This window comes from Arvicanthis niloticus, chromosome 6 (genome assembly GCF_011762505.2).
Source record: "Arvicanthis niloticus isolate mArvNil1 chromosome 6, mArvNil1.pat.X, whole genome shotgun sequence".
Lineage (NCBI taxonomy): Eukaryota > Metazoa > Chordata > Mammalia > Rodentia > Muridae > Arvicanthis > Arvicanthis niloticus.
In genome coordinates, this window is record NC_047663.1 from 98,048,685 (window position 1) to 98,071,044 (window position 22,360).

Below are 22,360 nucleotides of genomic sequence, written 5' to 3' on the forward strand. Positions count from 1 at the left end.
CTTGAGGACAGAAAAATCTGCCTGCTTCTTCCCTAGCTTCTTCAGTGAGACAGTCACCATGGCTACCCACCCCGTCCACAGATGGACACTTTTCATGTAAGAGGGAAGTCAGTGCAGCTGAGAGCCACTCTGCTCAGGAGGGGTGGCCTCTAAGCCAGAAGGACCCAGAAAGAAACACACAGTGCTGTGGTTAGTGCCAAGGTGTACAGGAAGCCACAGAGGGCGGCTGAGGGTGTGTGTACCTCAGGGGCAGAGAGCGTTCCTAGCGCACACAAGGTTTAACCCCTAGTGCTGTATAAACTGGGGTAGCTGGGCTGAGGAGGTGCCCCAACAGATAAGGAATTTAATGTGAGAACTGGAATTCCTATCTCAACACGAAAGGAGGTGGGCGTGGCAGCCTGCTTGTGTGTCCAGCCTTTAGGATTTAGAGAGAGGAGATTCCCCAGGCAGGGTAGCTAGGTAGACTGATCACTCCATAGTTCATCAAGAGAGCCTGCCTTAGTAGGAGAACTGAAGAAGACACCTACTGTCAGCTTCTAGTGCCCAACACATGCATTTGAACAGTTACACACACATACAATTTCACAAATGGGTGAGATGATAACTACCCTTAATCCCAAAACCCAGTTCAGAAGGATCGGGAATTCAAGGTCATTACCAGGTATATTGCAAGTCCAAGGCTATCTTGGGTGCATGAAACATGAAAAAAGAAAAGAAAAAACAAAGCTGAAGTTACAAGCCTGATGCCAGTGGTCATATATAGTTTCGGCATCCTTAACGGAAGGAGAGTCAAGAGTTCAAGGACAGCCTTGTCTATGTCATAAACCTTGTCTAAATAGAAAGAAGGGAGGGAGAGGGGAAAGGAAGACAGAATGGGAAAGAGAAGTGAAGAGAACAGTGCCAGGAGGGGTACACACAGCCTCCAGCTGGTAACTGTCTGACTTGAGTGTTTAGGCACTGAGCTCCAGCTGTGAACTCTGACCTACTCCATCTAAGCACGCACAGCATGGGGCTGGCCAGCCGTGCTGACCCACAGCAAGTCAGGAATTTGTCACTGAGTCATTAATTTTACTTATTTATTTTAACCTATTAGCTCTGTAATCCCAGCACCCAGGATGCTGAGGTAGAAGGATCCTTTAAGGCCAGTCTGGCGTGCTACATAAGTCTGGAGTGCTAGGCCAGTGTCATAAGATCTTGTCTCAAAAACAACTAAAAGGGCCTGGGGAGATGGCTCAGTGGTTTGTTTTGTTGTTGTTGTTTGTTTGTTTGTTTGTTTGTTTTTACCAGCTGAGTCAACTCTCTGGTCTTAACAAAAAGGACTTGCCACAAAAGTATGAGAATCAGCAGCCACTTCAAAGCTGGCTGTGTAAAAGCTGAGTGTGAAGGCACACGCCTGCAATTCCAGCACTGTTAAAGGAGGCAGGAGGGTCCCCGAGGACCAATTCTACCCAAATCATTGAGTTCTAGGTTCACTGAGAGACACTGTCTACAAAAATGAGGGGGTCGGGGGAGAGATGGACATGCATTTTACACACATACACACACTGACTGCATTTTACACACATACACACACTGACTGAATGAGAGGTGGGCAGGGCCAGGCTCTTTATCTTCACATTGTTCAGGCTTACATAAAGAACAATTGTTTTCTGGGTATGATATTTTAATTTATTAAGACAAGAGAGTTGCCTCAGCCAGTAAAAGCATTTGCTGCTTTTGCTTGCATTGGAGCAACCAGATCTTGGGGTACAGAATTTAGCATTTGAATACAAGCAGCACCAGACCAGCCCCTTACAGGGATGAGTACCGTCAGCCACAGAGGCTGAGCTAGCAAGCCTTCTTCATCCACTGTGTCCAGTCTTGTGAACCCATGACACACGCCTGCTTTCTACAGACCTTTATTATCCTCTGTGATTCCGGTAAGAATTCGAGTCTGGGAGAAATGTTGCTTTTGCTGAGGCATTAGATGTGGCAGCAGGGTTTCCACAGGCCAGGGAAGAGTCAGAAAGTTGGGTTTTCAGGTTAATCAGCAGTTAGCTATGTGAGCTTGGGTGAATTCACTAACCTCTCTGACCTTCTGTCCTCAATAATGTAAGCATAGCATTCACCCTGTGCTCAGCTGCTGAATGTGATTTTTTTTTTTTAATTCTTTTTTCCTGTAGAAAATAAGGCCTTTTATGTCCTCACTGGGGAAAAGCTCACAAACTTCTCATTTTTCAGTTTGCTCCTTGGCTGGAAATTGAACAAGGCTGACTTGGCGAAAAGCCCTTTTTTTTAAAAAAAAATCAGAATTTACATTTCTATTCTCCAGGGATCTCATTGGAGTCGATGTTGTTAGCCTGAGTCTGGCCAAGGAGGGAGTGAATAGGTTAGCATCAGAGACTCATCAGTGGGGCCCGAGAGATGGCTCAGTGGTCCAGAACACTTCTTCTTGCAGAGGACCAGGGTTCAACTCCCAAAACCCATGCGGAGGCTCACAGCTGCCTGTAACTCCAGTTCCAGTGGATCTGATGCCTTCTCCTGAGAGCGCCCTCTCCTGCTCAGGCACCAGTACACACGTGGTGCAGATCTGCATACATGCAAAACACTCGCATAAAAATAAAATGAGCTTATCAAATTTAAAGGTCATCACTGAATGCTATAATGTTTGTTGTTGTTTGGTTTTGTTTGTTTTGTTTTTCTGAGACAGGGTTTCTCTGCATATCCCCAGCTATCCTGGAACTCACTCGGTAGACCAGGCTGGGCCTCAAACTCAGAGATCTGCCTGCCTCTGCCTCCTGAGTACTGGGAGTAAAGCCACCATCACTAGATGACTTCTGTAACATTTAATTCTTCTAGTGGAATGAACTCTAGAAACATCCTTTTCAGGGTCAAAAGAAAAGAGAAAATATTTTCTTCATGCTTAAGCAGGAGTGGTATATGCTAACTGTTTCAAATACAGTGTTTAAAACCCTGCCTTACATTGTGTCCTTGCTTGAGAAGCTTTTGATAAGCAACTAAGAGTCAAGAACACATCTAGATGTGTTTTCTGGTGTCATAATTTTACATAGAGTGATTGACAACCTATGTATATTTATGCACCAATATGTGTCATGAGATTTTGGCACATTCAGGTATGCATGTGTGCATGTATGCGTGTGTATGTGTGTGTGCGTGCATGTGTTATATGCTCATGTGTGTGTTCATGTGTGAGTATGTGCATACATGCCTGTGCATCTGTGTGTGTGTATGTTCAGGTGTATGTGTTTACAGTGCTGTGAATTGAACCCAGATTCAGTACATGCCTCAGCTGCTGACATATTAGTTCAATATCTCTGAGCTCTAGTCCTGTGAAATGGAGACAGTGAGGCAGATAGAAGGTGGACAATAGGTAGATAGATGACTAATAGATTGATTTTTCTAAAAGATACATTTTTATTTATATGCATATGTATCTGTGTATGTGTGTGCCTGTGGGTGCAGGTTTCCTCAGAAACAAATATATAGATTTCATTCCATGGAGCTGGGATTATAGGGAATTGTGAGTAGATCAAAGTGCTGAAAGCAACTACTGAGTCATCTTTCCAGACCCTAGAATTTTGGTAGATGATAGGCTATAGATAGAATATAGGTAGAACTTAGATAGAAGATACATAGATAGATAGATAGATGATAAACAGACAGGCAGATCAGTAAATGACAGAGAAGTAAGTAGATGACTGATGGATAATAGAAGATAAAGTGATAGATGATAGGAAATAGATGGTAGCAGATAGATAATAGATGTAAATGCACACGTCCATCTACATAAGGATAGTGCAGCCTCCCGTATGTCCCATGATCCTCTGCTTTCATATAGTTACAACAGCATGGGAACTCAGCGACAGATGCTAATTAGCTTTGAGCCTGCCAGGAAGGTTAGGATGGGCAACAGCAAGTGGACTCCTAGGAGTCACTGTCAATCCTGACTTGCTTACAGCTGTCTTTTCCCCTGGGATGAGGCAGGCTTGGGCTCCAGGCCATCTTTGTGTGGCTGACCACACGCTGAACAGGAGTGCCTGCGGAACTTAGCTCTCCAGTGAATTTATTACTCTGCAAAATGCCAAATGGGATTCAAATCAATGACTTGAGGCCAGAACTTTTTAGCAACAACAAAAGAATCTATTAAAAGGACCTCTTTCATCTGTAAATTTACTTTCTCCTAGAGGATTCTTTTCTTCCCTCTCTAGATCTTCCTTCTTGACAGTTAATGTGTCATGTGTGGGGTCATGTGTATAGGTATGTATATATGTTATTATATATGCATGTGGAGACCAGAGGTCCATGTCAGGCACCCTCCTCAGTTCCTGTCCTGTTTAGTTTTTGAGTCAGGGTCTCTCAGTGGACCTGGAACTCACCTACCAGCTAGACTGGCTGGCCAGCCCGCCCTGGGGATCTTTACGTCCCTACCTCCATGAGACTGGAATTAGCCGCCTTGCCCATTTGTTTTGTTTTTAATGTGGGAGCTAAGGATGGAACTAAGATCCTCATGCTTGCATGGCGAGCACTTAAACATCTGAGCCCTCTCCCGAGGCCCCATGGTGGTTAATATTGACTGCCAACGTGACAGGATCTAGAATCACATAGGAGACAAACCCTAGACATGACTGTGAGGGAGTTTCAAGATTAAGCTGAGGTAGGTCTTCCAAAAGACCCACTTTGCCTGTGGGTGGGCCATTCCACACACTGGGATCCCAGACTAAAGGAGAAATCCAGTTGGGCAGCAGCATGCATCTCGTCCTGCCTGTGGGCAGTGTGACCCCACAATCCTGCCCCCAGCTTCCCCCACCATGATGATTGTAACCCCTCCTCCTGTGAGCCAAAAGAGACCCACTCTTCCTTGAGTTGTCTTTTCCAGAAATTTCATTACAGCAATGAAAATAGTAACTGATATAGACAGGACCTCATGATAATTCCCAAACTGGCCTTGAATTCTGGGGCTCAAGGGGTCTCCTGCCTCAGCTTCCCTAATGTCTTTAACTAGATGCATGATCTTGCACCCAACTCCCCTTCTGGAGCTTTCCCAGGAATGGGTGCACGTTGTATCTTGTGGTCAGATGTAAGGATGGCCCCTGAGCATCCTGCAGTGTTTGAGCAGCAAGGGATCACCAGCCAACATGTCAGCAGTGCCAAAGTTGAGAGGCTCCACTCTCTATATATACATCTCAATTTATTTAGACTGGCTTTGTTTTGTTTTGTTGTTTTGTTTTGTCTTTATGTATTTTTATATATGGGTGTTTTTGTCTGCATGTATGGCTGCACAACAGAAAAGGGCATCAAGTCCTATTATAGAGAGTTCTGAGGCACCTTGTGGATGCTAGAAATTTAACTCAAGACCTCTGGAAGAGCAGCCTTTGGCCTTAACCACTGAGCCATCTCTCCTTGAATTTCTTTTCTAAGGTGTGTATGTGTATGTGTATGTGTGTGTATGTGTGTGTGTGTGTGTGTGTGTGTGTGTGTGTGAGAGAGAGAGAGAGAGAGAGAGAGAGATTAAGAGGGAGAAAGAGAGAGAGATTAAAGACTGTTTTGTTCTGCCTAATGTGGGTGCCAGGAGCCAAACTCGGTCCTCTGTAAGAGCAGCAAGCAGTCTTAGCAACTGAGCCATCGCTCCAACTCCTAGAAAGAAGTTTTTGGTCTGGTAGGATAGCTCAGCGGGTGAAGGCACTTGCCATTCAAGAGTAAAATCCCAAGTCCAATTCCTGAACCCACAGTGGAAGGAAAGAACCAACCTCCAAAAGTTGTTTCTGTCTCTCTCTCTCTCTCTCTCTCTCTCTCTCTTTCTCCACGCACATGCACACACACACACGCACACGCACACGCACACATACACACACACACACACGCTCATCCGTCCGCCTTACAATAGGAGCGTGCCTGCTTTTCCTGTTGTTCTCAGTGTCTCAGTGTCTAGATTTGTTCAGATGAAGTGGACTAAGGTGACCTTGTCAGAACAAAGCTGAGGTCTGGGACCACCTGTTAAGGACTGAGGGCACCTGTTGGGGCTGTTCCTCCTTGCATCTTGTCACCAAGGGTCCCATTTGTCTTCTGTATTACAGGATCCAGATATATCAGCCAAGCTGCTGCCAAAGTTGACATTGAATTTGATTATGACGGACCACTCATGAAGACAGAAGTCCCAGGACCTAGATCTAAGGTGAGTCAACCTCCCAGAAACAAAGTCCCAGGAGGCAGGCACACAGGCTCCTTAGGGGCACTTTCATAGCATCTACTAAAAGCATGTGTGAAACAAACCCAGCCATTGTGAAGGCTTCATAAATGTCTCATGTCTGCTGTAATGGGATAGTGCCTAACAGCCAGTTATAGACTGGGGCATGTGCCATTCAGATTGTTCATGAATTTAGGGATAACCAGCAGTTAGGCCGGTGGCCTTGTTGGAGCCATCTGCAGGTCTAAGGGGTAGCTGGCTGTCACCTGGTATCGTTTATGCCTGAAGTGGCCTGCCTCTGCTCCATGGTTCTCTGATCCTCCAGCTTGTCACACTGAGTTTATTCTAATCTTGCTCTAAGTCTATTGAGACTGAAACTCTACACTGGCTTTCAAATGCTCCCATCTTTTCTATTGGCCAAAGCAAGTTGCATGGCTGTCAGCGCAGACTTAAGGGCTGGAGCCGAACTCACAAGCAACACTGGAAGTCACAGCATAGGGCCTGAGCAACAAGGACCTATGACTAACTTTGATTTTGAAGGACAAAGAGAAATATAACATAAAGAAGTCAGTTTGTACAACTGATGACAGGGCGGAATGGGGGACTGACTTGGGGAACGAGAGAAAGGAGTCAGAAACAAGTGGCAGACATGGGGGCAGGGAGTGAGTGAGAGAGAGAGACAGTGAAAGCAAGGGCACCATGATGAATTCATGAAAAAAACAGTAGGAAGATGTGATCTTCAAGCTTGGCTTGAACAAGCCGGGCATGAAGCTGTTTAAGCTGGACTTGGTGGCTCACACCTGAAATCCCAGCACTAGGGAGTTGAAAGCAGATGAACCAGGAATTCAGGGTCATTCTCTGCTATGTAAGGAGTTCAAGGCCAGCCTGGGACACCTGGGAGGCTGTTGCCATAAGACAAATAAGAGAAGCTGTCTTCTAGGCAAGAGACATGGTATAAACCTTCCAATGCTTCAGGTTTTTTAAGATTTAACACATTTTATTCACAGTGGGATGCTGTCTTATTTGCTGTAAAAAAAAAAAAAAAAAAAAAAAAATCATGCCTTTTGCCATAGCTGTGGGAACAGGGACCTGGAAGTGAGGGAGAGTAGAAATGAGCCCACGAAGATGCCCGGGATTCAGGCTCTGGAGACCAGCATTAGAGTGGAGATCTAACTTTATTATTTATTATATAAGATTATATATAGCTTTTTAGCCAATTAGGGTATGTTTATGTATTCAAGGGCAAATGGGGTACAACCTACGTTGTTTAACCAAATCAACTTGCCTGTAGGCATGAGTCCAATCCTCCAGGGAGGTTTCTATGAAGATAGGGGAAGCAGCCACTGCCTTGGGTCCTTTGCGTTGTCTCACTAGTGGTATTCCAGGAGCTATGTCAGAGCACACACTGTGTACAGTGGATCAGGGCCCTTCGAGGAGTGGGAGGAGGCTGTGGTGCCTCGCTCTCTGGCCCACTTCCTCCTCCACCATGTTTATCTCCACACCCCCCCCCCCAGCATCTGTTTTATGAGTTCAGAAATATTTGTCTGATTGTAAGCATTTGTATTTCTTTTAGATGGTTTTTGTCAAACAGAAGGAGAGTGCTTTTTCATGCATATTTCTGTTGGGGTGGATTCTAATTTAATGGAGAAACACCTAGAATAACTTATCATATTTTTGTTGTTAATACTATTTTATATTTTTGCGTGGAAATGTGTAATGTCAAAATGCTAACTGCTGACGACTTCTTTATGTGGAATTAATTTGGAGGCTGAAATCTCGTTAGTATCAAGCAACCAACTTTCTATTCCTAGATTCTGTTTGAAACTGGGGAAAGTGAATTTTAATCAGAAGTGGTTCTTTGTTGAGAAAATTAATACTGTCAGTTGATTTTTTACCCCCCAGCTCCTGATAAAGGAGTTACATCTTTTCTCCCCGAGTGCTGGAGGTCAAATGTAAAATAAAACTAGGGCTAGAGATATAGCTCAGTGTAGAGCGCTCGTCCCAGCATAAGCAGGACCCTGGGTTCTATCCACAGCACCACAGAAAAGGAAAGGAGGAAGAAGAAGAAGAAGAAGAAGAAGAAGAAGAAGAAGAAGAAGAAGAAGAAGAAGAAGAGAAGAAGGAAGAAAGAGAGAGAGAGAGAGAGAGAGAGAGAGAGAGAGAGAGAGAGAGAGAGAGAGAGGTTCAAGGACAACCTAGCCTACTTGCCGAGCTCTAGCTCAGCTGGAGCTACACAATTAGACCCTACCTCTAAAAGACTAAAATAAAATAAATTATATTTCCTTTTCTTTTCCAGGTATTGAAATCTGAATTTCTATGTGTCTATTACAATTGCTACCTACTGTGCTGTAGAGCAGATTTTATCAGTAATTTATGTTAAGTAACTTAAAAATATTTACATATTACAATATTGACTAATAGTCTGTTAGGTTCTTGGCATCAAAGTAGAAAGCACAGCCTCAGGAACTGGGAAGACAGGGAAGATATTTGAGCTTTGACGGGAGGGAGCCACCTGTGGCTGACGCTTTTGTTCTTGCCTGCAGGAGCTAATGAAACAGCTGAACACAATCCAGGTAAGTGGGTGCAAGGCGATTCCTTTTACTCTTTTTTAAATGGTTTTATTTATGTGTGCATATCTGTATGTGAATGTGCATGTGTGTAGTTGCCCGTGGAGGCCACAAGAGGGAGACAGATTCCCCCTGGAGCTGGAGCTATAGGAAGATGTGCGTCATTTCTCACCTGTGCTTGGAACCAAGCTCAAGTCCTCTGCATGAGCAACACAGGTTCTTAACCACAAGCTCCTGTTGTTATTTCTTGATTTCTATTCACTCCTAGTTTTCTTAGTGGCTTTTCTGAGGCTTACCACATATTCTCTAACTTGTCATAACTCACTTCTGAGTTTCTTTTCAACCTTCCTTTGTTGTGTGATAAACAAACCAGACATACAGTTTCACAAAATACAAGACCATGGCTTCATGAATCAATTTAAAGCAAGCTGCCTGGGTCATTTCTCCCAGACAAAGACACAGAAGCTTGTCGGCACCCACAGATTCCCAGGCGGTATAGGACAAACAGGATACAGAGCAGTCTGCTTCCATGGTCCAAGCGTATTCCTATGAATCTGGGAAATACTAGCAAGCCTGAATCAGTTTCCTCTTTCCCAAGAATGCAGAGGCCGTGCACTTTTTCTGCAACTATGAAGAGAGCCGAGGCAACTACCTAGTGGACGTGGACAGCAACCGTATGTTGGACTTGTATTCTCAGATCTCCTCCGTGCCCATAGGTAAGAGCTGGACAGTCACCTCTCGTTCCTTCTTTGTTATGACCATCAGACTTTAGATGTCTGACCCCAGTGTTTTGCCAGCCTCTCCCCCAAGGGTAAGTGAACGAACAAGTAATGGTGGAGAGAGCATGATTAGACATTGTTGTTGCTAGGAGTTTTTCTTTTAATTTTAAGTATGTGGGAGCTTTGCTTGCAAGGATGTGTGTGTGCCACCAGTGCACAGTACCTGCAGAGGCCTGAAGAAGGCATTGCATCCCTGAGACCCGAATTACTGATGGTTGTGAGCCTCCATGTGGATGCTAGAAATCAACCTGGGGGTCTCTAGAAGAGTACCCAGTGCTCTTAACTGCTGAGACAACTTTCCACTTCCAAGACACTGTTTGTTTGTGTTTTTTTTTTTTTAGATTTATTTTTAATTTGTGTATGTGTGTACATGTATGTGAGTGCAGGCGCCCATGGAATCCCTGGAGATGGAGCCCCAGATGTGAACTGCCTAGTATGAGTGCTGAAAACTGAAGTTGGATCTTTTGCAAGATCCGAAAGTGCTCACAATTATTGAACCCCAGCCCACTAGACATTGTTTGAAACAATAAAGATTCTTTCCAGGTGTGGTAGACAAACTATGATGCAATCAACTTCAGGTGATCAGATCCTTTAATGACTCCAGTACGTGAAGTGAGGGCAGCTGGGATATGAGAGCCAACAGTAACACACAGCACAGATGAAATCCCTAATTTATAGACTTTAGGCATAGGTCTGACTGAGCTTAAGAAGGGAGTGGTCTCTGAGTTTAGCAGGTTAGTGAAGGAACTACAGATTGCATGTAAGGCCGTGATTCAGTAAGCTGGTCCTCTTTCCCCATCAACCTTGGCTGTTAGATGCTGGGTTGCTAAGGTACTCAATAGGTGCAGCCTTTGAGACCTAAGATGTAGTGGGGCCTTCTCTCCCTTCTGCCTCCAAATGCCGTCAGGTGAGTATGTACTCCTTTCCCTATTTTGCAACTAGGTGAAGAAGGCTTGAAGAGGTAAACTTGCAGAGCAGTGGCTCAGTGGAGCTGCCTAGGTTGGGTTTTCTAGCAGAGCCTGAGGTGAAGATTCTTCAAGTAATCTACGGAGGGAACGCCCTCGGTTGAAAGGGAAGGCTGGAAACAGCATCCAACAAGAGATCAAAAGGACTCTGCTAGACAGACAGCCTGCTCTCACAGGGAGCTCTGCAATGCCAGACTGACACAGACCACTGGCCTTTTTGCACTCCTGAGCTGGCTGCTCATTGCCTGCCCACCGCCAGAGGAAGGGCCAGCAAATCAACCTTCCATGCATGGAAGACAGTTTCCAGAGGAGGAGGCAGCTGGAGCCATTACCAGCCAACACCGATAGCAGCTGGAATAGGAGATGATCTGCCCAGCAAACATGACCTCAGTGGATGCTAGCAGCCCCTGCCTCACCTGGGCTTACCGCCCAGCCACATAGAGTGTGACACAGACAACGGGACAGACAGGGTTAATTTGAAAATGAGGTAGCTGTTATTTGCAGCTCGGCTGGTTATTGTCTCTTGGATTGACAGATGCCCAGCTGTGCCCAGTGGCCTGTGGGCTGTGCCTGTCCCTTCACAGATAATACTGCTTGTCTGCTGCAGAGGAGACAGGCATGGGGGAGTTGGGTGTAGCGCTCTGTGTTAGCAGCTCCCCAACCCCACCTCCTGGCACCCGAGATGTTCTCTAAACACCCAGCCTTGGGTGCCCATTCTTCCTCTACCTCCCCAGCATCTGTCCTCAGACCTACTAATGTCTTATTGAGATATGACCACACAGCAACGGTAGATCATCCTTCAGGGGTGCCTCAGCCTCTGAAGGCACCAAGGATTTCAAGTGTTCAAACCCTTTCTCTCCTTTGTTGTTTGCTTTTATATTTATGTCTTTGTGTGCATGTGTGTGTGCGTGCTCACACATATCAAGAGCTATCATAGGCATGTACTTCCAACCCAGCTTCCAAGTTTTAAGTTCATACTCACTAAGAATTTACCAGACACCTGACTGTTGTCAAGGGCTTCACACATTCATAAATGGCCATAACTGTCCTATTTACGGGGTCTTTAACTATTACCTCCAACTGACCTCATTTCAGATTCTAAGAATCATAGGGTCTGCCTGGTGGTACAGAGTCTGAGGACCTGCAGGACATGGACCAGTGAGTCCACCCCTTTTGTACCTACTGAGCAGTCTTGCAGACACCTGCGTTGCTTCAGGAGGTCTTACCACTCAAAGCCAGGTTGAATGTTCCCTAATCAGAGTTCTGTTTTTCATCTCTCTCCTTCAGGAGCCAATGAGTCAGGCTGCCTCTGCAGTTTAATGAGCTGTCCTAGGACCAGGCTTATCTACTGAGGCAGAAAAGTCATAAACACCCAGGCAGCGTGATAAGCCAGAACTCTGGCCAGAAAACGTTTGGAAAAACCCAGAGAATGTTCTGTCCTTGAATGATGAGCAGTGTCTAGTCCTGGGCCCTGCAAGCCTTGTGTGGGCTGGGGAAGAGACCAGAACACGTTAACTCTCTCTCATAGTCCTCTGCTTCAGCTTCTACAATGTATCCTGCACAGCTGGCAGGATGAGACCACAAAGATTTCCCTTTTCTTTAAATCTTTTTCACTCTCTGGAGAAAGTCTCCCTTAGGTGATACTTGGTGTTTAATACTTGTCTAAGCCTAAAGGTCTTTTAGGGAAAACAGGCCTGGGGCCCAGCGCCTCAGGCAGACAACAAAAAGGTTGTTTCCACTGTGCTCAGCCTCTAGCCTCAGCAATACAATGTCTCCTTTCAAAGTAAATGTATTTCAATTAAAAAGCACAAGTCTTCCTCCCTTGAAGCTACTAAGAGGTAATACTGGAGACTGAGTAGCTAATAAAGAACAAAAGTTTCTCCCAGTTTTCAAAGCTGGGAGTGCCCTATCCAGGCCCCACTGGCTTTCTTTCTGGAACAAAGTGCTGCCTTTCCAGTGTCCTCACAAGATGGGAGGCTTAAAACCCCCTTAGGGGTTATAAAGGCACTAACTCCCTTCACCAGGATTCCACTCCCTGACCTAATCACCTTTCAAAGATCTGGGAGAGGCTGCCAACAAGCTCTGAATACTATCACCTCAGGCAGCAGGATCTCAGCAGATAAACTGAAGTTGTGTGTAGTAAAACCTTCCTGCTTTAAGCCCCTCTTATTGCTCTTCCCTCATACAGCTTATGAGCTTCTGTCTTCTTGCCTGCATCACTGGTTTACTGTACTATTCATCCATTCAATTACAGTGTATTGAGCAGAGTTAGCCTTGATGGGGTGGAGTGGGCAGAGGCATCTCACGCTGGTCTCTAGACACCAGTGCCTGGACACATCCTCCAGATACCAGTGTCTACAACTTGCTTGGGCCTTTCTGCCAGAGTTACTGACAGGCAGGTCCATTACTGTCCCTGTTGCTGTCTTAAAACACCATGACAAAAGCAATTTAAGAGAGAAAAGCTTTATTCTGGCTCACAATTTAAAAGTACAGTCCATCAAGTCAGGGAAAAAGTGGTGTTGGGACAGTAAAATATGGAGTCACGCTGTATCCACAGCCAAGCATAAAGTGATGGGCCCTGGTGCTCAGCTCAATCATTCTATCTGCCATCTATCGATCTATTTATCGATCTATCTATCTATCTATCTATCTATTGTGGAGAGAGGGTCTCATTGTACAGTCCTGGCCGACCTAGAATTCAGTATTAATGCCACCCACTTTCAGAATGAGTCTTCCTACCTATCAAGAAAATCTGCCAAGGCACATGTAAAAGCTGGTTCTCAGATGACTCTAAATACTATCAAGTTGACAGTCAATGTAAACCTTGACAATGGGACTAGCAATAACGAATGGAAAGCGCCTTGTACACAGAAGATATTGAATAAATACAAATTGTCATAAAAGATAGTAGGGTGGTTCTAAGTAGACTTACAGGGTCCAAAGCCTGCCTTGCCATACATTTTTCATCTAATTTTTCATCTAATTTCCCTGCCTCCACAGTGCTGGGGCTACAGATCACACCCAGCTGCATCTCTTGATTTCCTCTGCATCAGCAGCATGGCGATGCCTGACCCCCACAGGGCTTCCGGCAAAATGAGGAAGGATGGTCAGGATCAAGAACTATTAGCTCAGAGCCAGGCACAGAGCGGAAGCTCAGGAAACTCGAATTGGAATGAGTTGCAGTATCGTTCGTTTTTGTTTCGTTTGTTACAGAGTCTTGCTCTGTACCTCAAGCTGACTTTAGAATTCTTTGCATAGTCTAGGCTAGCCTCAAAATCATAATTCTCCTGCCTCAACCTCTTACTACTACTATGCCTGTGGCTTTTTAAAAATTATTATCCATCAACTTTATGTGTATGCCCTCGTGAACATATGTACCATGGCGGGCTCATGGAGATGAGTGGACAGCTGTGGGAGTCAATTCTCTACTATATGGATCCAAGGAACTGAACCCAGATCATCAGGCTTGTGGCAAATACCTTTACCTGTTCATCCACCTAGCTGACGTGTGTGTGTGTGTGTGTGTGTGTGTGTGTGTGTGTGTGTGTGTGTGTGTGTGTTAGAAATTTGTAGGTAAAGCCCAAGTTTCTGTGAACGTGTTCTAAGGCAGCTGAATCAGATCTAGCTAGATTTTACAAGCTTTCACCCATTCACAGAGCAGTAGGCGTCCAGTGTTCAGGATGCCCTTGTTGGAGAGGAAGTGTTAGTAATGGTGCCGGTTAGTACACCTTTTTAGACTCAGTTTTGGGTCATTCGTTGCAAGTGAATAGAAACACTATTTACTTTTTGTTTTTGTTTTTTTTTTTTTGTTTACTTGGGTTTGTTTATTTCGTTTTGCTTTTTTCATTTTTTTCAAGACAGGGTTTCTCTAGGTGTAGCCCTGGCTATCCTGGAATTCTCTCTGTAGACCACAGCTGGCCTTGAACAGAGATTCAATTGCCTCTGTCTTCTGAGTGTTAGAATTAAAGGCAGGCACCCCACCCCCACATACACACAGAGCTGTTTTTATAATACATCATAAGCACACAAGTGCAGTTGGTGTCTATCGGCATGGTAACGCTTCAAGGAGCTCATGTACCTTCAATCTCAGTTGGTGGACATAAGATGCTTTCAAATCTAGAGATGTTGAGTGTTACCATTAAGGCTCTATAGACAGGATAACTTCATAGGAGAGTCCCAGGGTATTCTGAACCGAGGTATGTGACATCAGCCACAATGAGACCCTGGAACATGCATATGTATATGAAGGCAGGATGTGGCACATGACACGGTGGTCACTTTGCAGGTGGCATCCCTTGGTCCTTGAGGAAACATTTATTGGGCTCCACCTCAGCCTATGGACACTAGAAAATGAGCAAGACCACAGACAGCCCACCACATTGACCTCTTGATGCCGGCATTGTCCTTGCATTTATGTTTGTCTGGTCCAGCAGGTTTCAAACCTGAACAAACATCTGAGTGTCCCAGAGAACTGGGAGCTCTCCAGGTTGCACTGAGAAAGCCTTCTAGTCAAGGGTCAGAGCCTTTGACTCATACAGAACACTTCAGAGATGGAAGCCAAGGGGCGGGGAGAGAACTAGTACAGAGGGAAGCCTCAGATGCAGGAGCACTCTCTAACCCTGCTATTACCTCCTCTCCCCAGGTTACAACCATCCAGCTCTGGCGAAACTTGTTCAACAGCCTCAGAATGCGGTATGTCTCCCCGATGTGCGGATGTGCCAACTAAGGGCAGACTGTGCTCATGGCCAGACCGGATGGGCATCTTTAGGACTGTTTCTTTCTCAGTACGCAGACGTTTGCTGAGCTTGTACCCCGTTCAGGCACTCAGATGCCTTGGAGAAGTTTTTCTCAACTTGACATAAACTAAGTCACCTGGGGAAAGGAGACTTTCTGTGGAGGATTGTTCTGTGGGTGTGTCTGTGAAACATTTCCTTGATTATGATGGATGTGGGAGGCCCATTCACTGTGAACAGTGCCACCCCTGGGCAGTGTTCCTGGGCTGTATAAGAAAGCATGCTGAGGGGCTGGAGAGATGGCTACGGTGAAGAGCACTTATTGCTCTTGCAGAGGAGTTGAATTGGGTTCCCGGCATCCACATGGTGGCTCGCCACAGTCTGTAACTCCAGTTCCAGGGGATCCAATACTTCTGACCTCCACAGGCTCCTGTAAGCATGTGGTGCACATACTCAGGCACACCCATAAAATAAGATTAATTTTATTGGAAAAAAAATCTGAGCAAGCCATGGGCAACATGCCAGCGAGAGGCACACTCCTCCATGGCCTCCGCTTCAGTTCCTGCCTCTGGGGTCCTGCCTGAAGCTCCTGCCCTGGCTTCTCTCAGTGGTGGAGTGTGATCTGAAAGCCAAATAAGCCTTTCTCCCCGAAGCTGTTTGGTTGTGGTTGTGGTATTTATCACAGGGATAGAACATACCTAGGACGGTGAGGAAAGCTCAGCATCACCGTTCCCATGGAGACAGTTACTTAACCCGATACATCCGGTGACAATGTAACCACATTTAGGCTACAGAACAAAGGATGCAGTGTAGGCAAAGGACAAGTACATGAGCAATGAATGTGCCAAATCTTGTGTTCTGGGTTTTTTTATTTGCATGTAAGAGTGTGCACTGTACGTATGCACCACTCTCAGAGGTCAGAAAAGGGCATCAAGTTCCCAGGGAACAGGAGTTACAGACTGCTGTGAGCAACCTGGTGTGGGTGCTGGGACCCAACCCCAGGTCTTCTGGAAGAGCAGCAAGTACTCTTAACCCTGGGCCATCTCTGTAGCCCTTCTCTTTCAATGCACTGCTATACACATGTAATTTAATACATGTGTATATTGCATGTTGAGCCCACTCCCCCATAACCACATATAACTATAACATCCTATGATTCAAGAATGTTTAATAGATAAAGAAACTGAAGAGCAGGAAGATTATATATCTGCCTGTATTAATTACCTCATTTGCTATAACATAAGCAGCTTAAGGGAAAGGGGGGGTATTTTGACTCCTAACTTGGGGGTACACCATCATGGTGTGGGGAGCCACGGTGAGAGGGTAAGAGCAGCTCCCCACAGTGCACTTGCATCTGGGGAGCAGAACAGTGAAAACTGCTTCTTAACTCACTTGCTCCATTTTATTCAGACCAGAACTCCAGCCCGTGGGATGGTACCACACACACTTAGGGTGGATCTTCTGAGGGCAGTGCGGTCTAGTAAGTTCTTCACAGACATCCTCAGAGGCGACTCTAGATCCTGCCTAGTCAACAGTGAATATTAATCATCATGCTGTGAGGTCATGTGGGCCAGCGAAGAACTGGGTTCATCAGTGATGGAGCAGTCAGAGATCAGGAGAAACCTCCCAGGGATCTGAAGGAGACGCTGTGAGGTGGCAGGCCAGTGAAAGTGAGGCATGCTTAAGGAATAAAGGCCAGGATGGCTCAGAGCAGGGATAGCCTCGGGCAGACCAGAGCAGCCTCAGAGTTCCCACCACTTTTGTTGTCGGTTGGCTCTTGGGACAGTGAACAAAGACTAACCAGTTAGTCTTGGAAGAAGAAAGTGTTTATCTGGCTTACAGTTAAGGTTCATTACTAACAGAAGCCAGGGCAGGAACATGGAGGCAGGAGCTGAAGCAGAGGCAGTGGAGGGTGCTGCTTGTTAGCTTGCTCCTTATAGCTTGCTCAACCCAGGACACCTTCGCAGGGATGGCACTACCTCCTCTCACATCAACCTTTAATCAGGAAGATGTCCCACACATGCCCACTGGCCAGGCTGACAGAGGCGAGGCCTCAGCTGACATTCCCTCTTCCCAAGTAAGTACAGGTTTGTGTCAAGCTGACAGAAACAAACAAGTTCAACCTCCAGTAGGTTTTCTCAGTCTTGGTACTGATGGTGTTTACAGCCAGATCACTCCGTGTTATGGGGCCTCTTGTCATGGCAAAAAAGGAAATGTCTTAGAAGTGTCTATATTTTCTCTGATGGGTATAGTAACCTTGGTGGAGAAGCCCCATGATAGAAGAGCTATCCTGAGCATGGTGGGACACCATAAGCAGACCTGTGCCTATCCTGAGTGTCCCATCACGAGTGTACTCAGTGAATCTGTCCACGGAACCTATTGCTTCCCACAGTTGTCCTTTTAAGCATCCTTTTTAGATGTCATTTTCCTGAGACTGGGATGTCACTCACTTGTCAAACTGCCCACTATGCAGGAAGCCCTGAGTTCTGTTCACACTGCTTAGTGAAACCAGCAATGGTGGGAAATATCGGTAATCCCAGTTCTCGAGAAATGGGGGTGGGAAGATCAGAAGTTCAAGGGTACCCTCAGGTATTTAATGAATTTGAGACCAGAATGGGTTGCATGAGATCCTATCTATAAAATTTAATAATAATAAGAAGAATAGACATTTTACTTTCCTATTTGTTCCACCACCATGCAATTTTGATGCTCTCCTATATTCATTTTCAATTTCTATACTAACAGATGGTCACAAATTTAATTAAAATAATCCCTAAGAGCTATACATAGTGCCACATGCCTGTAATCCAAGCACTCTGGAAGCCGAGACAGGAGAGGATCGGGAGTTTAAGTCCATCCTCGGCTGCATACCAAGTTTGAAGCCAGCCTAGACTACATGAGACAAGAATAAATTTAGGGCAATGCCTGTGGGTGGCCTCTACTTCAGGCCTAGGATCTGTTGAGCCTAGCTGTAGACTCTGCTCCTAGGGCTGCACCTCCCAGGCTCCCAGCTGGAGGCTCTTGGAGTATCAGCCTGTTGGCAGATTCCTTTCTTCTTGGTCCTTTTGAAACCTACAGCGGGCGGGCGGGCGGTGGTGGCGCACGCCTTTAATCCCAGCACTTGGGAAGCAGAGGCAGACGGATTTCTGAGTTCAAGGCCAGCCTGGTCTACAGAGTGAGTTCCAGGACAGCCAGGACTACACAGAGAAACCCTGTCTCAAAAAACCAAAAAAAAAAAAAAAAAAAAAAAAAAAAAAAAAAAAAAACCTACATCACCACTGGCAATAGAACTCTTCTGCTTCTGCTCATGTGGTCACAGTGGGCCCAAAAATAGAGAACCATCTCCCAAGTGAGCCCATTAGGAGCCTGTGTGACAGCTTCTTGGTGGCATAGACATTGTCCTGGGGGTAGCGGACAGACCTGGGATGGAGCATCCTGGGCTTGCTCTTGCAATGTACATATGCTGAAGAAGCACTGCTGAGAAAGTAACAGAGATCAGAAGAGGTCGCCCTCGGCTATATGATGTTATGGGGGTTATGATCCCCCCATCCAAATGAGGCAGACCCTGCCCTTTCTCCTAAAAGACACCTGGGTCACTCCTCTTCCCTGTCCCACGAATGCACTCATTCCTCATGTACTCTTTATCATGTCTGATTACTTTTCTCAAAAACTCACGTGGCCTTTCATCCTTATCCATCCTCTTGTGGGTAGGAGACTGTCCCTTCCGGTGCTTTCATGGCATGGCCTGTGTGAATATGCAGCAACCAGCGTGTCTCCCTCCTGAGGAGAGTTCCACTTTGGGACTCTCAGGAAGATGGCTGCTGTAGACACTGGAGCCCGTATCCGCTGGGAGCTCTACCTGTATTTCTACTGGATATAGAGCCAGCAGCAGAATTGTGACCATGGTGGATGTCCATGTTCTATTTCTGCAGATCCTGCCAGTTGGCAAATTTACTGACCTGGTTTCCTTTCCCACCAACATTGGGGTGGGGGTGGGGTCTCCATCTCTTCATGTCTTATCTGACACTTAGTGTGTGTGAGTTTCTGTGTGACTCAGAGAACAGCTTGTCCACTCATGATGGGAAACTTTTTTTTTTTTTTTTTTTTTGGTTTTTCGAGACAGGGTTTCTCTGTGTAGCCCTGGCTGTCCTGGGACTCACTCTATAGACCAGGCTGGCCTTGAACTCAGAAATCCACCTGCCTCTGCCTCCCAAGTGCTGGGATTAAAGGCGTGCGCCACCATTGCCTGGCATGATGGGAAACTTGATCCTTAATAGAAATCAGGGGACAAAAAAAAAAAGCCCTGACTTTGTCAAGACCTGAACTCAAGGCTGCCCCAGGCTACAAAAGACCCTGTTCTCCCTCCCACCCCAAAATGTGTGTGTGTGTGTGTTAAAGTCTTTTAAACTCAGACTTGAAGATCTCCTGAAAGCCGTGATCAGTGGTCAGCAGGCATGAGAGGGGCTGCCTGCCTAGGAGAGACCTGAGGAGACAAGAGGACAGTCTTGCCTCCAGTTAATTGAGCAGGTGCAAAGGGCATCCTGAGACGGTGGCCAATGAAGCCAGAGGCACAGGGGATGTGTTTACGCTCAGAGCTGCTTTGTTTCAAAACTTGCGCAGATCCCAGATGCCTTGGCAGCTGGTGCTGAGCAAATGTGTCAACAAACATGTCACACACATTTGCAGTGTCAGCTGCCTGCGGAGGCAGTCTTCCCAACAACACTTGACGTCAAGGACCGAGGATTCTGATTCCTGCAACGACATCTCCCTGTTCTTAGAGGAACCTTGCCTGTCTTCCCACATACCCGTCTCATCTCGCCCAGGCAAGGACTGGTCCTCCTCACCTTACCTCCACACTGGGAGTCATAACAAGTCTTGCTAGCCAGCTTGCTATGGGACCCCATCCTCCATCCAGTCTTTCAAAGCTGGAATTGCAGGTGGGCTACCAAGCCCACCAAGCATTTGCTTGGGTTCTAGACTTCATGCTTGCCCAACACGAGCCTTACCCACCATCTGCCCCAGCCCACTCCTGGCTTCTTATCAACCCTCATGGGCCACATCTTAGTCGCAGCCTGATGACTTCATGTCAGTGCAGAAATGGATACTGTCTCATGGATCTCTCTGGGTTCCAGTTCTAACGACTCTCTGGCCATCTCAATACATTTCCCCAACACTGTGCACTGTGTTCTGGGCCTTGCCTGTGTATAGTCACACTGCCATGAGAAACAGCTGTGGTCTGACTTCCCTATACCTGGGATGGATGCACACAGTGGGCCAAGTAAGACATTCACCAATCTGAGACTTCCAGGCTGGTGTACCATACCTCAGGAGCATGCTCTGTCTATGCCTTCTCTTCTGAAGGTTCTCTACCAGTATCTGGCAAGAGGTGCCCACATTGACAGATGAAGACCCTGAAGTTCAGAGATGTTAAGTGATTTGCCCAAGGCTACACAGCCAAGGACAGTTCTCCCTCTGCTGTGCTCTAAGACAGGCAAACCTTCTGCAAACCTGCTCTCATTTGTATCTGCAGCCACATGTCCCAGATATCTTCTGTTCTTAATGTCACGCTCTGTCGAGCAAGAACACCGCCCCCACATCTTTTCTGGGCCCAGATAGGCAATCAAGCTGCCAGCCTGCCTGTCTCTCTCTGGGGACCTTTTCCCCTCAGCTCATGACAGCAGTTTGCTCCTAGCCTGGTCTCGTTGTGTTCCTGATTTCTCACAGGCCCATGAGCAGGTCAGAGCCAGAAGGAAATGCTTTCTAAGGCCCCCGCCTACAGAGCAAGGTCTTCAGCTGTGTCAAGCAAATGTGCACCCAGCATCAGCACTTCTGAGCAGAGGTCCCTGGAGTGCTTGGCCCAGAATGCTCTCAGAAGCCAGCAAACCACACTGGAGGCATGCCTGTGTGTCTTGGGACAAATTACCTGACCTCTCTGGTCCTTAGCAGTGAAGAAAGTTTAAAGTTCATACTTCTCATCCTTGCTGCCCTTTCCATGTCTCCCAGACACAACAAGGAGGAGTCACAAAGCAGGAAAAGCAACAGAAGTATGAATCTGCCCCCCTTTTCTACTGGCCAAAGCCACCCCAATGGCTGCTAGGATGCCCCGTCCTCAGTCTCCCATGGTGTAGCAATGACACTGTTCATATTTGCATTAAGCTTCTCATCCTATCATGTCCAAAAGAGGCAAGGGTCCGAGAGATCCCCGTGTTCCAGGGAGACCCCACTCGTTTGCTTTGATTCATTTGTCTGTTTTTGAGACAGGGTCACCTGTAATCTAGACTGGTCTGGACATCCCTATGTAGCTAAAGATAGCCTTGACTTTCTGAGCTTCCTGCCTCTACTTTCCAAGTGCTTGCAGTTGCCGGCATGAGCCGTGGTACGAGGTTTCTGCAGTGCTGATGATGGAACCCAGGGCTTTGTGCATAGCAGGTGAGCACACAGAGATATCCTCAGCCTAGAATTCTCTGTATACCAGGCTGGCCTTGAACTTGGTAGGAAGCTACACCACACCTTGCCAAATCCCCTACTTTTTATAATAAATATTCCTATTCCTAGCAAAAGACTACTTTTTGATTTATAAACTGCAAAGACAGTTCCTGTCTCCTTTCTCCAGCTGCTCCTGAAGTTGAGGCCATTTCCCAAGTGATGCAAGTTGACTCAGATCAGGGCTGAGCCCCAGGCTTCACTTGGAACTCGCCAGTCTTCCCCGTACTTTCCTTTTGTGATGTGCCCTAGAATCCAAGCCAAGGTGCCAAGTTGCATTTGGTGTGACCCATTTCATAGTCTAGGTTCACGTCCATGTCACTTACCCGTACAGCAGCCTCCGCCGTGACCTCCCCCATCTCTGCTGGTGCTGGGTGAATCCTCAGGGCTGCACTGTTCTTAGTCCACTGAAGGTGTGTTTAGTCATTAGCATGAGGGCGGGCCAACACCAGCACCAGAACAAGGAAGGGATTTGGGCTCTAGGTCAACCTCCAAGTGTACCCTTGGCTTCCCATTCTGTTAGCCCGGAGCACCTCTCTTGAAAACCTGAACGATTCTGAATCCACTAGCTTTGCACAGTATGCTGCTAACCACAGCCCAAAACTCTAGCTCGGTGGTTCTCGGCTTTCCTAATGCTGCCAGCCTTTAA

The 22,360-nt window shown here is 46.4% G+C and overlaps 1 protein-coding gene across 2 annotated transcripts in view; it reads left to right on the forward strand.

The window, feature by feature from the left end:
* Abat (4-aminobutyrate aminotransferase) overlaps positions 1-22,360 on the forward strand; it is a 90,211-nt gene that overhangs the window by 51,894 nt on the left and 15,957 nt on the right. For both annotated transcript variants that reach the window (XM_034506431.2, XM_076937397.1), the window contains 4 exons: positions 6,075-6,172; positions 8,728-8,757; positions 9,350-9,467; positions 15,138-15,187. In XM_034506431.2, coding sequence (XP_034362322.1) covers positions 6,075-6,172; positions 8,728-8,757; positions 9,350-9,467; positions 15,138-15,187 — 296 coding nt within the window. The remainder of the gene's footprint in view (positions 1-6,074; positions 6,173-8,727; positions 8,758-9,349; positions 9,468-15,137; positions 15,188-22,360) is intronic.